This window comes from Gymnoscopelus microlampas, assembly GCF_963454915.1.
Source record: "Gymnoscopelus microlampas genome assembly, chromosome: 10".
Classification (NCBI taxonomy): Eukaryota; Metazoa; Chordata; class Actinopteri; order Myctophiformes; family Myctophidae; genus Gymnoscopelus; species Gymnoscopelus microlampas.
Window position 1 is genome coordinate 25,342,162 of NC_139947.1, and position 15,414 is coordinate 25,357,575.

The 15,414-nt window shown below is 39.4% G+C and overlaps 2 protein-coding genes across 3 annotated transcripts; both read left to right on the top strand.

The window, feature by feature from the left end:
• The first annotated feature begins 1,430 nt into the window (after nucleotides 1-1,430).
• On the top strand, nucleotides 1,431-7,723 carry renbp (renin binding protein). 2 transcript variants are annotated; one of them, XM_084068308.1, is made up of 11 exons: nucleotides 1,431-1,562; nucleotides 1,655-1,763; nucleotides 3,671-3,746; nucleotides 3,828-3,903; nucleotides 4,393-4,577; nucleotides 5,510-5,737; nucleotides 6,150-6,231; nucleotides 6,399-6,574; nucleotides 6,678-6,809; nucleotides 6,973-7,060; nucleotides 7,323-7,720. In XM_084068308.1, the coding sequence occupies exons 2-11, from the start codon at nucleotides 1,660-1,662 to the stop codon at nucleotides 7,394-7,396; spliced, it is 1,221 nt and encodes a 406-aa protein (XP_083924434.1). In that variant the 5' UTR covers nucleotides 1,431-1,562; nucleotides 1,655-1,659; the 3' UTR covers nucleotides 7,397-7,720. The 2 variants fall into 2 exon arrangements, with proteins under 2 accessions (XP_083924434.1, XP_083924433.1); XM_084068307.1 differs by having other exon boundaries at nucleotides 3,671-3,903; nucleotides 7,323-7,723.
• Nucleotides 7,724-12,225: 4,502 nt separating this feature from the next.
• Nucleotides 12,226-14,939, top strand: LOC311053116 (uncharacterized protein). The gene is made up of 4 exons (XM_084068517.1): nucleotides 12,226-12,277; nucleotides 13,099-13,253; nucleotides 14,286-14,374; nucleotides 14,641-14,939. The coding sequence occupies exons 1-4, from the start codon at nucleotides 12,233-12,235 to the stop codon at nucleotides 14,709-14,711; spliced, it is 360 nt and encodes a 119-aa protein (XP_083924643.1). The 5' UTR covers nucleotides 12,226-12,232; the 3' UTR covers nucleotides 14,712-14,939.
• The last annotated feature ends 475 nt before the right edge of the window (nucleotides 14,940-15,414 follow it).

A 15,414-nucleotide genomic window follows, 5' to 3' on the forward strand; every position in this document is an offset into this window, starting at 1 on the left:
CTGTTTATGGAAAAAACAAACAAAAAACAAAACAAAAAAACAACACTTATTTGTTCTGTGTGGTTTGAGTTGTGCTCTAATCTGCTGCCATGTATGTGGTCATTCAAACATATATTTTCTATATTCCAAATCTTTCAATTATTTTCATGTTAATGTTACCCCACTTCGTATCTTTTTTTTAATAGCACTCTAGGCTAATTAAAAAATATGACAACTGCACACAACTAACCTTATGCATTCATATACCAAGATCAAGATGTGTTATTGTTATAACCCATTATACAAGTATACTGTATAAGAGAGTAAAATTATTGGATTTTGACATTCCAACAAAGAAATAGCAATACATACCAATTCAATAACAAGAAATGGCAGTAAATATAGTACTGTAATGACAAAATGAAATGATTGCAACTACTCTCCTGGGCATGCAAATCAGCATGTCCATTTATGAATCTCTCCACTCACTCACTCACTGACAACAACAGACACACACCACTTCCTTGCATTCCTCATAGGCCTAAATCCCTGCTCTGCACTCTAAAGAGACCAATGACCATGGTGAACTATGTCCACAAAAGAGTCACTATAGAAAGTAAATTAGAAGGGTGCCTTTGTTTAGGTGCTGTGTGCATGAGTCCTACTGTACTTCTAAATATTATACATGGTTACAAATGAAAAACCTGAATAAATGAGTGAAGAAACATAACGAATGCGATGCTTCCACACAGGTGTACTGCCTGATTAAGCAATTATCATCCTATTATGCTCTGGGGCATTTATATAGATGCTGAGCAGTTGACCTAATCTAAGTGACTATGAAAGAGGGTTCATTGTTGGGACACAGAGTGCAGGAGCTTCAGCCACAAAGACTGCTCACCTGGCTAGTGTTTAGATAACATTGTGGTCAAATGTGCACTTTTGATGACTGATGCTCGTGCATTAATACTTACTAGGAAAAACAGAAGAGCAACTTCTCTTCAGTTGACTGAGGATGTCAATGTAGGATGTGATCAGACGGTATCAGCAAAAACAATCCTTGAACAGTTACATAGAAAGGGATGTTATAGTTATGTAATCAGAACAAATGTCAAGTTGTGTACTCAAATCCCTCACTACAAAGATGAATGCACATTTGATCATTAAATGGGGAAAAAGTGATATGGGCAAATGGGCTCTGTTATGCTGTGGGGGGACATTTTCTTTGCATAGTTTGGGTCCTCTGTGTGTGTGTGTGTGTGTGCGTGTGTGTGTGTGCGTGTGTGTGTGCGTGTGCGTGCGTGCGTGCGTGCGTGAAGCATGGCTGTCTGGTGGAAAAAGCTAAGACTTTTATTTTGTAGTAGGCTACATTTGGAAGATCACATGATCAATGGGCTCGACCCCTTAGCACATGATCAACCTGTATAACTGGTCATATGATCACAACAGAAGTTTTTCAGACAACACGTTGATATTGCTGTGGTCGTTCAATAATAACTCTGTTCAGGACAAGTCTGCGTTGTTGTCGGATGACGATTTTCAAGACTGTAGTTGTAAGATCATTTGACTTGAACTGAAGCCAGGTAAGATCTGTGCTCCACTTCAATTGCAGAAGAGCAACGTTATAAACATTAAAAGTAAATTAATTTATACATTTGCAAAATGTCTTTAAAAGGAGAAATGTCTGCTGTGATCAAGCTGGAAGAGTATCGACAGCGGATTCGCGCAGAACTGGACAGTGTAGTTGACTTCTGGCTGAAATATTCTCACGATACAAAATACGGGTAAAGTCTACAATATAAGATACTATTTCTTGTAACGTTAATGCAATTGTATTTGTATTAATACATTTGTCTACTATTAATATTGTGTATGTAATGTATGTGTAAAATACCCAGTTATCATCATCATTCTCTACCGTAGAATGATGCTTTTGTTTCCCAAAATAGATCATAGGCATATCACACGAGTGGCACAAACGCCCAGAAAAGAAAGCTGAAAATCTGGTTCAATTGCAAATATTTAACACCTATGCAGTATATGAATAGCCCAATATTCAATATTTAAAAATCCCAACAACAGCAAATAGTGTACATGCTGCATTAGTATATATGCAGTATACAAAGGAACGGATATACCAACAACAACTTAGCTTTGAAAAAGTTCAGCCTATCAATGAGAAAAATACTGTACTGTACAACATATTGCTTTTATTTATTACATATTGTTTATGAAGAGAGAAAAGCTGTGTTTTTCTTTTCATCAATGCATAATATGGAAAGGAAGGAAGCTGCATTTCTAACACAATAGACAACAAACACAGCATGACTCTGGTGTACTGTGCTGAATGAAGTAAAACAAAAAAGTATACTGCTTGAGAATGAGTTGATCTGTTATTGAATGCATAAGAGATCTGCATAACAATTTCTCCTTACAACTTATTCAAAAGAAGAATCAGAGCATAACAAATGAAGCTGTTGATGTGGGATTAGACATGATACAGCAATATTAGGATTCAAGTGTCTCCATTTTAACTCATCTTCGTTCCTAATATTAGGATAAGAAACAGCGTACAAATATAATAATTTTACTGTCCCCTATAATAAGGGACAGTAAAAGTGTGTCTGCCAGGAAATGAATATTTTATTAACAGTTTGCAAAAAAAGCACAAAGTACAGTTTAATACAAATACAATGCTAAAAGGATTGAACCCAAGAAACTAAACCATATGGCTTGTTTCCATTGGGGTATTCAATTCATAGAAACATTTAGTGACAGACAAAGATACAATACTATGCAAAAAACATCATATATACAAGTTGTAATGTAGATAGATTTTATTACTGCAATAAAATGTTTTTCTATGTCATACCGTATGTGCTGTTCCTAAGTGTCAGGCAGCAAATATTCCTTTAGTGGTTCTCAACCAGTGGGTCGGGACCAGTGGGGTCCCCAAAAGATTTTTGGAGGGTCCCCAGATCATTTGGTTAATATTGTTTTTTCAGTCAACAGTAAACAAACCAATATACAGTGTAAATGTATACAGGGTTTTTGCACATTACTAAAGTGTCAATTTATAATTGAGAACCACTGGTTAAAATTATTTTAAAATTGTGAAGCAAGCCCAAATAATCAACAACACTGTAGAAAAAAGCTGCAACCCGCAACTACCAATATTTACAAGCAACTTCACAGAAAGATAATCCCAAAGTCGCTTATAATAAGCAGACATGGCAACACTGGTTTCTGGCTCTGCAGTATTACGTACTTTGTGCTCTTTAGATAGCTCAATAAACGTATACAGAGTAAGTACACATCGAAAAGCAACACAGCAGAAAACAATGTGTGATATGTCTTCTTTTATTTTCCAGAAGCAATTACTTTACAAAGGTCTCAGTCATTCAGAAATATATTTTGTTCATGAGCTGGTCCATCGGGCTCTCATTAACTCCAATGCATTCCACCAAACTCAAGGCTGCAGTCTGGCTCCCACGGTGTGACAAATCTACCGGCTGGAATTGCATGAGCGAGAATGACGTAGATGACCGTACCTTCTTTTCTATATACCTTGTATTCCTTTATATAGCCTTACAAAAGAGGAGCTGAAGCCAAAATGGCTTCAAATGAGTAGTGTGCCCTGTTTGCGTTAATCAGTTCACCAGCACTGACGTTGATTCTCTCCTCATTTCAGAGGGTTTTTCACTTGCATTGGAAGAGATGGAAAGGTTTATGATGAACTGAAGTATGTCTGGCTACAGGGTAGACAGGTAAGTCCCTTCAATGCAGTCAGTGACAACATGATCTGTAATAATAATAAAATGTGGCTGTTATTATTTACCCTTTTACAGGTTTGGATGTACTGTCGCTTGTACAGAACCTTTGAGCGTTTTCGCAAGCCTGAGATTCTTGAGGCTGCTAAGGCAGGTAAGTTTTATGCCTCAAGGTACAGTATGATTATGAAAGACACATCTGGAATCACACCCACCCACAACTAGAATATTGTTAACTTGTCTCTTTTGAATTTATTGGGGTAGGACAGTGAAGAATGTCAGGAATTGAGGGAGAGAGGTGTGATGAAGTGCATCGCAGTTACTCTGGATTGCATGAAAAGAATATAAAAATATGTGTGCATCTTAGAAAAGGGAAAAGCTTCAATTTAGCATGAGTGTGACTACTGTGGTCATTCAGAATGGTTTGGTTTTGTTTGCATTTACATCACCTCTTAAGGGGGAAAATACACATCACACTAGAAGAGCTTTCAGTATTTGAAACCTCTCATATACTGACAGGTGTACATCATTCTGGTAGTTATCAGTATGTTATAGTTTGTAGTGATGATGCAATGGATTATATACTGTAAAGGCCATGTCTGTATTCATAACTAAATGGTTTGTTTTGTTTGTTGCATTTTAGGTGGAGCTTTCCTGCAGAGATTTGCTCGTGTGTCTAGCAGTGGTACGGAAGCATCATGGAAGTGTGCTTTCTGTTTAACAAGGGACGGTAAGGCTGTTAAAATCCAGCGGACAATCTTCAGTGAGTGTTTCTACATCATGGCCTTGGATGAATTGAGCAGGGTCACTGGAGATAAGGATATGCAGGTAAAAATCATGTGAATGAGTGAATGTGACTCTTCAGTACATCTGGAGTATTACATTGCCACAGTACACTAAAAAGATAACACACAAAAGTCCTGGGCACTTTACATGGGGAACCTACTTAATGTGAGAGGCCTATTAGCATTGCGCTGGAGGTACATTACATTCAAGCCCACTGGCTCCATTTAGTAGAAGCACATCTGGCACTGGCAGTTCTAAGGTTTTAAGTCAATTAGATTTTCCTTTGCCTTGATAATGCACTCAACAACTCAGCAAATTGCATCAAGAAGCCTGACTGAGGATTGGCCTGGAGACACAGAGAGGAAGGGGTACCCATTAGGACAGTGAGTTATACTTAGTTGTACACCAAACATAGCTAATCAACAGGCTCACAACACGTCACAATGTGACACGTATGCTTTTAGATCAGGTGCACTTGATCTTGACACTTAGATCGGTGCATAAGTGTTTGTTTGTCCAGGCTGGAGGAACCAATTGACCAAACCAGACATGCATGGAAACATGTGAAAGTACATTCTGTTTGTTAAGCTCCTTTAGTTAATCATGAACTGTTCTACCTGCAGCAGCACAGCAGTGGCACTATACTTGCTCATGGTGTTTACCTTTTATAATATGGACATTGATTTCCAAAAGGAACAATAGCCCAGGTAGTGACAAGTAGAGAGTTCTGTAAAGTTACTGAAAGAAGGGGTGGTGGCATATTGTTGGTTTTAAAATAAACAAAGCGACATCAACCAAACATAACAAATAAAGAAGTGGAGATTTATCAGTTAGAAGTGATGAGGCGGTTTCACGTATGCCTTGTTTACAAATCAAATAGCACTACCCATGCATTGTGCATGTCTGCCGGTTTCACGCCGGAGGAAAACAAAAAGGCAATTATTTTATAATGGTCTGGTATGCATTCTTGCTAGATGGAGGCTGAGCAGATGATGGACCAGTTGATCCATTGGGTTCGAATTGACCCGTCAGGCCTGGGCCGACCCCAACTTCCTGGAGACACGCCCACCAATTCCATGGCTGTGCCCATGATGCTGCTGTGCCTGGTGCAACAGCTGACTGATGGTCGGGGCCAGGAGGTGGCTCAAAAGTACAGGGAGACGGGCACCTGGTGCGTCAAGCAGATCCTGCAGCATGTGCAGGTAACAGAAACATGACCGCTGGTGTTGCATTAAAAACACTGACCCTGGCATCCCTATTGTGGGCATTTCCTTATAGGACTGAGATACAAGCTCACAACGCTTTGCAATGCGACGCATTGTGAACTTGTAGATCTGCTATTTTCACAGTATGACAAAGTATAAAATATGGCGAGTGGTTAATAAGTTTGAAATACTTGCATATGATTACTGGTTCAGAACTTTTTGATTTTCTTGATTGCAGACTAATGCCCGACATCCAGATTTAAATGCAGTCGAATGCCCGACTGACATATCCATACTTAAATACAGTTTCAAAGATAATCCTGAGCTATTTCGGAATGGTATAAAAGGAAAACATGAATATGTCTATGGATGGAATAGTTTAGCCTGTTCTTTCTTTAACCCTGATCAGAGAGGAGGGACCTCTATTTTGGAAAGCGTCTCATTGGAGGGAGAAGAGCTGCCTGGTTGCCAGGGGCGACTGCAGAATCCAGGTGGCCAAATCACAATCCCACCAACATAACTTCAAACATGCCTTTTTGTCCGGGAAAGTGTAGCCACCTTTCTTGTGAACATAGAAATTATGAAGACAGACACACTGGTAGAATTAGGTCACAATAGAGCTCTCCAGTAACCTGTCCTTTGTGCTGTGATGGTTCAGGTCACGCCCTGGAAGCAGGCTGGTTCTTGCTTCAGTTCTCTGCAGATCACGATGACAAGGAACTCCAGCAGACGGCAATCAGCAAATTCATAGAGCTGCCTTATCAGGCTGGTTGGGATCAGGAGCATGGTGGCCTCTTCTACTTCCTGGATGCAGATGGTTACTGCCCCACACAGGTACTATCATCGAATTATCTACACAGGTGATCTTTGTGTCTATTTTAGGCAAAAAAAAAACCTTTTCAGTGAACATTTTGTCCGTATTGTTGTTTGTTATTAGTTGGAGTGGAATATGAAGCTATGGTGGCCCCACTGTGAAGCTCTTGTTGCCTTTCTGATGGCTTACAGCAAAACCCAGAACTCAGCTCTGCTGGAGACATTCTCTCAAGTTTACAACTACACTTTTAGCCATGTAAGTCACTTGCAGCACCGCCTGAGGACATTATGGACAGCACTGAGTTTGCATTAGTGATTAGAATTAATAAGGCCAGTTGTTTCTTCTAATGTGGTTTTACCCTATGTTGAAATATGTAGCCACAATATGTCTAATACTGTATTTATCTGATCATGCACAGTTTCCTGACACGGTCAATGGTGAGTGGTTTGGCTATCTGACGCAAGAAGGGAAAGTGGCGCTTGATTTTAAAGGAGGCCCTTTCAAAGGTAAGATGTGGTAGACATTCAATTCAATTTATTTATATAGTGATAGATAAATCACAACAAAAGTTATCTCATGATACTTTACATATAGAGCAGGTCAAGACCATACCTTTTGAATGAGTGGAATGTTGAATTATAAATGGTAGAAATATAAATCAAGCAATAAATCATGCTTATGGGTGTTTCTTTGAAACACCCATAAGCACTTTGTTTTCACGTAACTATAGAATTATTATTAACTGTTATTCTCTTGTTAACTCTTTAGGGTTCTTCCATGTCCCTCGTTGCCTGTATATGTGTGAGTGGATTCTGGACAAACTGCTGGGAAATGAAGACTAACATTCCTTTTTATTATGAGGCACAGTTGGATTTGTTGATTAACTGCTTAATTGCTTTATATTATAAAGCATACAGTTGATCAACAAATCCAACTGTGCCTCTGTTGGATTTGTATATTGTGAACTTAACAATATACAGCAAGTGCCAGTGAACGTTATAAAGCAAAGTTGCACTGTTTTTCAAATTGACTTTCAAAAATGTGCTTTCTTGTTGATGGAAAACAAGTTGTTTTTATGTTATTCACTAATAAGGGAATCAATTTAAGCCATGTTAAGCGGTTACTTGAACTAAGACACTCTTTGTTTGTGTTTTTTTTTTTTGTTTACTTTACTTTTACAGTGATGAAATGTGCCAAGAATATTTTCATAACTTTAGTCTTCTTCTTCTTTCGTGTAATGTCAGAGGTCCAACTCGGTGTCGTGTAGCCATGCCCGCATCTCTGGTCCTAGGTCAAAGAGTAAATAACTTTAGTGAAAACTATTCACTCCAGTTAAAGGTTGTATTTAGCTCTAGTTTTTCAAAATGGCAATGTTTACTATCAGTGACGTTTAGAAATTAAGCTTGCAGTAAATGTAACATTCTTTGTACTGAGTGTTGTTCTGTCATTTTCGGTAATGTCCATGTCGAAAATTTTGTTGCAAAGTAAACATTCAAACATATAAATAATTGTTTATAATATACTGTGTGTGTGTATGTATGAATTGATTGATTTGATACTTTATTAACCGTTGGTGGCACAGATTTATACAATGTATTTTAATATACAACAACAACAACTGATGTAATGGCCTGTTAGCCAAGAATGTGCAATGTTTTAAAGTCCAGAAATTAGTTTGACCTCCTATTTTGCTATATGTGTGAAGGACATTAAGCACACTTTTATTTTTACCAAGTCATTAAGTATAGAATGACCTAGCTACTAAAAACCCATGGCAATGTACTTGACCATTGATTGATTCTTGATTGATTGATTGAATACTTAGCAGTTTGCGACAAAAAAAGTACAGGAAAGTAGTTCAATACAAGGTCTGCTAAGAGGATTTTAAACCCAGGAAAGCTGATGGCTTGTTTCCATTGGGGTCCTAATGGAATTAGGATCTTAAACCTTGAATATTATGTTTCATATTATGTTTCAATCAAGAAAGAAAACTTCAGTCTCTTCAGTATTTTTGCCAAAATGATTAACCAGCATAATGTGACACAAACAAAATGTTTTTTTTGGACGCCTGTTTTAGCATAATGCATAATGATTTATATAATAATAAACAATAATAAAGTGGGGGGAGCATAGGCCACAAAGGAACAACTGCCAATCACAGCGGGTCTTCGCGGAAGTGGTGTAGGATTTAAAATGAAGAGACAGGAACCCCTTTTCCGCGCGCACACCCACTAAAACCAAAACCAAGGGAGAAGACGTTGAAGAACCTGCGTGGTAGTTTTCTTTTCCTCTTCACATCAGGGTCCGCGAAGAGAAGTCCTCTCTCTGGCACCATGTCGAGTCAACCAGCAGCACCACAGTTTGTCCCAAACCGTCCGCACATTCTGTCCAACATGGCACAGAAATGTCTGGTTATCTTCAAACTTGTCTCGTTGGAAAATGCCCGGAACGCACTCGACCAACAGCTGCGCAACTACACCAACAAGGTAGGTTGAAAACAGCAAAGACGTCATCCAAATGAACAACTTTCAAACTTAATTGACTTCCATATTTGGCATCTTTTTTTTCCTTCAATAAATGCGAAATAGCAGATAGAAGCACACAATGAATGTATCGGTGTCACGTTGTGAGCTTGAGATAGGCATTTCTTTGCTAATAAAGCGATGTTGTCGGGTAACTATTCCGAAGTATGAGCAGGTTGCCGTTGCAGTGTCTGAAAAAGTACCAAATTGTACAAAAGTAAAAGTATCAATGCTGCAATGTAGAAATACTGTAACAAGTAAAAGTCAGGAATTCAAAATAAAAGGTATTGGTATGAAAATGTTCTTAAAGTACCAAAAGTAAAAGTACCCATTTTGCAGAATGTCCTGTTTCACACGTTATCATGTCAACTACTTGAGTACATACATAGTACTGTCCAAGTATGACCAGATTGAAGTTTATGCTAGTTGCAGGTCTAGGTGTTGGCTATGGAGTAAGGACAGGCCTAGCTGTTCTTTGTTCATGACCTAAAGTAAATAGAAACGAATACCGTTGTAATTTAAATGTTTTACTAATCTATAACCACTAGCTATAGCAGGCAGGTTTTGTCTATTAAACGTGGGGGTCCATGATGTGGAAGTTGAAGCATTAAATGTATAATTGTATCTGACATTTTTAACATGAATGGCCCTGTGCATTACCTAAATTGTTAAAAAACATTTCAGGCCAATGAAGATGTCCAAGGTTTCCTACAATCACATTCTCCAGACAAAAGTCTCAACCACTGTGTCCATGTCAAGTCATTGGATGCAAAATGCCAAGCACTTGACAAGCTCTTGGTGTTATTTGAAGACATAACGCATGGTAAGTACAACGCTACAGTAGAATGCTGACCTGACAACGGCTTTGGTGTAATGATTATCAGCTGCTATGTGGTTGCAATCAGCTGTTCTTTGCCACTGAACAAAGCAGTGGTATGTAAGTTATTAAAATCAGCTGGTGTGTGTTGCAATACACTCATACCTCAGAACATAGCACAAATGTACATTAAGTCAGTAGTTCTCTAACCTTTTCATGCGAAGGACCCCCAAAATCCCAAATTAATGTTTTTAGCCATGGACTCCCATCTGAAAATATTTTGAGCCTTTAAAAAATATTTTAAAATGATGCCATCTCACAATGTATTGCATTGTGAGCTGCTTGATTGGCTATTTTCAAATATCCAATAAATAGCGGTTAAACTGATTTTGCTACATTAACTAATTTTGCTGGGGACCCCCGGACCCCACTTTCAGAACTAGTGCCATAAATCTACTGTAACACAAGTGTTGAGTATATTCATCAATGCACTCTCTCTCTCTCCACCTCTATACCCTAATTTACAGAAGAACTGCATACTGCTAACCCCTCTGCTGAAAATGGTGCAGAGCTGATTACATCAGATGTGCTGAGGTTTGAGCCTGTGTTGCAGAATGCCCTTACGGCTGCTATCCCCATGACCAAAGCTGTGCAGGTGCAGTCACCACCACCACAACAACCACCACCACCACCAAAACAGTCGCACAACTCCCCACCTGTGATCTCCAGCATTTCATCTGGCCAGGGTGACGCTGTCAATGAAGAGGCGGTTATCTCATCCTGTCGCAAAGAAAAAGAAGGTAATATTGAACAGAAACCCAAAGCAGCGGTTAAGCCACCAACCACAATTAAAAGCCAAAAGGATAACATAGTGTCTGTAGCACCAGTTGCACCTTCACATCCAAAGATCATGAACCCAAACCCCAGGCAAATATTGCTGGGAAGGGTTGGCCACGTGCAACACGAAAAACAAACCTCATCTCAGCTGTTGCACTTCTTGAAAACAAGTTCCAGAAACAAGGGTGCGATGAAGCTCACTTTTATAGAGTGGAAGAGCAACAATGATCAACAGACCAGACATGATGTGGCAGAAAAGCTCAACTGTGTTGACGTGCTGGCCCTAAAGAGGAAGATGCTTGCAGAAATGGCCCCTGTTTTCCAATTGAAGCAGATAAAGTCCAGTGGCTCAGTGATCTACACCTACGTGAATGCGACAAAGACGGAGTTGTGGGATGTTGGAGACATCTTCACAGAGGAGCCAAGGGACTCATCCGAAGCCAGCATGTCGGAAAGGGATACTGGAGAAACCAACCAAAGCGAAACGTCCGCTGTAAGCCTCAAGCCAGCCCAAACTCAGAAGAGCCCTGTCATCACAAGCGTCGACCATGTTCGCATTCCAGAGCTCCCGATCAAAAAGTTTGAAGAGCTGGAGGTTGTGGTTTCTCATATTGTCAGCCCAGGAACCTTCTATGTCCAGCATGCAGATAGAGATACCATCATGCAGCTGCAGCCCCACATCTCAGAGTGAGTCATTGGAAACGCATTCATTCATTCATTTCTAAAGCATTAATAATTATACCTTTACTCTCTACCCAAAATAAGGTTTGTTCCAATTGACTGTGCATGTAAACATTTTTTGCAGTTCCTGGAAAGCCAGTAGTTCATTTGCGGAGCAAAATTACATTCCAGAGATTGGAACTCTTGTCATGGGTTGGTTCCCTAAGCAGACACGATGGTGCAGGGCATATGTCACCAAGATATGTGGAATGAGTGGAGGTGGGTCCAATTCTCATTTTGTAAATGCTCGCTCCTAGATGGTAGACGATCACATATCTCCCTTACTGATACGTTTGGGGAAATCTAAATTCAATATATGGGCTAGAACAGTGGAGAAAACGGCTGCTAGCAAACCTTCACCTACTGCTTTGAAAACTAATCATATCACCGTGCCAATATGAATGACTGCCTTAAAGTCTTTGTTTGGTTCTGCAATGCAGTTATTTTTTAAATCTCCAAATTCTTTCCACACATTTTTTTCCCCTATATTGAATTTAGACTTTAGACTAGACTATCAGTAGGTGCAGATTTTTGATCGCCTTGCTACACAAGAATAGTATAGTAGTAAAGTTGATCTAGGTGCCTGCATCAATACAGCCAGGTTTTAATTTCAACTTGATCTGCTTGACTAATCGTGTTCTCTCACTCATACTTAAGAGAGAACCACGTACAACAACGACGTCATCGACACCAGGACAGACATTGAGGTAGAGGTGAAGCGGCTGGATTACGGAGACACTTGCTGTCTTTCTCTGAGGAACATCACAGAGCTGTCTCCTGAAATGCTTGTCTTCCCACTTCAGGCTGTACAGGTCTCACTGGCCAATGTGAGTGGTTGCATAATATCTCTTAGGAAATTAGAAAGAATTGGACTATCTAAAGCACTGTATATGCAAAGCATGGAACCACTTAAGCTCTGTAAAGGCAGCACTTGGGGGGGGGGGGGGGGGTGCTTGTGGATGCTTTAGCACCTCCTATGAAGGCCATAGTCTGATAAGCTACTTCGCTACTCTTAGAAAAAGTGACAGACCTACTGCAGTACAGACATTGCAGCATGCAGGTGTCACAAAATGTATTCCTTGCATACAGCCTACATAACACATGTACTGTAGGTCTATGCTACTATGATGTAACTATAGCTGCCCTGCAATATAGTTTGTTACCAGCGCATATTGATGAACTGTCACTGAACATTAATTAATCTGCGCAATTGACGTTCCTACTGTAGCTTATCAAATTATATATTTCTCTGGCTGTGCTCACGCGCAATTGCATTTGGTTATTGGTGCGTGCGTATATTGGTAGGTTATATCCACAGGTCTGCACCCCCAATAGTCAAGCTCCCCCAATAAAAATCTGCTTCCGCTGCTATTGGCCCTATATATGCCAAATAGCAAAAATAGCCAATCTACAGTACAAGCTCAAAATGTGACAAGTTGAGCTTGCAGATCTCCTACTTTTGAAAATATGTTTCGAATTGTTTGAAATATGTCCTATAATAATGACAAGCCAGGTTGAAAGTGGTTAGTATGTTGTCCCCTACTCTGAAAGTTTAGCCAGGGTATTTAGCCAGGCCTTTTATACGATTAGCTGGGTGATAAAGGAAACAAATTAGCAGTGGAGTAGTTTGCATCTGTATTCCCCCCAGGTGACTCCGGTGGATGGGATGGACTGGTCAGAAGAGGCGGTGGACTGGTTTAGAGCCATGGTGGACAACAGGATCCTCTATGCCAGGCTTTACCCACAGGGGACCAGTGTGATGGCTGAGTTGTTCTTGGAGAAGGGAAAGTTAGGAACCATGAGGTACTTTTAGTCTGAAACATATTCAATTTTGATTAATTGGTGATTAATGTGTGATGGATCTTGATATCACCTGCAGATTTGGCAACGAGATACATTGCATTTTATTGTGCCTGCTGTCACTGCAAATATAACATTTGTGAGGGTTATTGTTTCAGCATCAACATTGCAATGTTTGCATGTGCAATATTCAGTCTAATCCATCTGATGATTAAGACAATTTAGTCAGTCAATTAATTTAATGACTTCTTGGTTACTGGTCTTGCATGCATGCTCTGCATGCACAGTGAATAACCATCACAATAGTTGTGCTGATTGTTTTCTTAACATGCAAAAGCAAGTGAGGTGTATAACCACACAATTAGTTAGGCAGAGGGAGAAAAAAGCTCAAAGGAAGAAGTACTGATTTGTTTTCCCCTCTAAAATCAACCTGATCATGGCTAGATTGATACTGTACCTACCTTCGTTCCAAATGGAGCTGGTGGTACTGCCTGAAGGTCAAAATTCAATTAACAATAGATTGAACAAAAAAATCTTCCAGCCCTAATAAATAACCAAAAAAACAACCGACCACCTACGCTCAACACACACAAACACAAGAGCAAATACAGTATGGCACATTCTGCATTGCTTACAGACAAGTAGAAGTTGGTCACAGCTAAATGATAAACCCCATATTGTACAATGAACTTAGTCTGGTTTGTAATTCATGTCACCTGGGTGACAGTACTTACACTGAATGAATTATTTTCTACTGTATCATTTTTCAAATATGGAGTTATAATTGTGCTTTTTAGGCAACATCGTTAAAACATTTAACAAATGAAAAATGTGAATTCACTTTTTTTTTTCATTAGTGAAAGTCACATCTGTAAGCTCACATCACATTGCTATTTTCGCAATTCATCATTCGAAGAAATATATGGGGCACAAGTTGATAACTGACTTGCGCCCAGATCTCTTACATACAATACAGGCAGTTATTTGCATACTTTACTGTACAGTATACAATGGTTTTGGGGTTGGTCTTTTCAGGAGAGGTGCGTCACTGTCTGTGAGGCTGGCCCAGAATGGACACGCAAAACATGACAAACTGAAAAAGTTTGATGGAATGAAGAAACATGGTAAGTAGCCTTAAAGTTTTTTTAGGGGATGTTTCACATTTTCACCTCTAGATGGCAGTATAACCTTTGTATGACCAACATACTTGGTGTTTGATTGATGTACTTTATTTAGTAAGACATGAGAACAACAACAGTACATGGAAGTACAAATTCACAATACGAGGTCTACTAAACTGGAAGACTCATAAAAGCACTGAGCTTGTTTCAAATGAGTTCCCCACGCACACAAATCATGTCTCATTCTATATCTTCTTGTGTTTTTTTAGGTGCCTTTAAAATGAAAAAACAAGAGTCTGCCTGGGAGGAATACCTCGTCTCATTCTGTCCTCAAAAGTAGGAAGCGTGTCTGACGTGGGGAGGCTGTTTTTTAGTAAAGTTGTAACTGTAAAAACCCTCCTTGGAACACTCAGCCTGTTAAGTCTTAATTATCTATTGTCAAAGTATTATATAATACAGCAATTATTTCCTTTAAAATTGACACTTATTTTTGATGATGGATCACGTCTTTGTAGATTTTCCTCTTTCAACCACATGATTCAGGAAAAATTTGGTAGTCGGGAGAGATTTGTCAAACCTTTTCTTTTTTACTATATATTTACAAAACAACATTTAGGTTGCATATTAGCGATCAGTTTGTCAGTTGTTTTTGTTTTCTCCCTATTTCACATATAAGACCTAAATTACAAGATATGTCATGGTTTGTCTAACCCTTCCGACCACTCGCTGTCTGAGTCCAGGACTCTAAATTAAATCCTTGTTTCCCTCACATGGACCTTTACTTGCGTCTTGTCCCTCGCACCGAGGATGCATGGAGGAAGCATGACGAGGAGAGAGGAAGTGGGACACGTTTAGTAAAGTTGGACGTAAAATCCTCAGAAGCGCCATGTTGGCGACGTTCATTTCTGATAACACAACAGCTGACCCCAACACCACATAAAAAAAATATGCTCATCTGCTCGGCAGTGAAAGAAGTCTTTAGTTATGCCACAGTTTAATTTGCCCCGCTGCCTACAATCAGCATCCCCCACGACACTGACACG

Coding starts and splice junctions, on each gene's coding strand:
- renbp (XM_084068307.1), top strand. CDS start 1,660: ATGTCTGCTGTGATCAAGCTGGAAGAGTATCGACAGCGGATTCGCGCA. Junction 6,810..6,972: donor ACAACTACACTTTTAGCCAT/GTAAGTCACTTG, acceptor GATCATGCACAG/TTTCCTGACACGGTCAATGG. Junction 7,061..7,322: donor TAAAGGAGGCCCTTTCAAAG/GTAAGATGTGGT, acceptor TTAACTCTTTAG/GGTTCTTCCATGTCCCTCGT.
- LOC311053116 (XM_084068517.1), top strand. CDS start 12,233: ATGCTTGTCTTCCCACTTCAGGCTGTACAGGTCTCACTGGCCAAT. Junction 12,278..13,098: donor TACAGGTCTCACTGGCCAAT/GTGAGTGGTTGC, acceptor TATTCCCCCCAG/GTGACTCCGGTGGATGGGAT. Junction 13,254..14,285: donor GGAAAGTTAGGAACCATGAG/GTACTTTTAGTC, acceptor TGGTCTTTTCAG/GAGAGGTGCGTCACTGTCTG.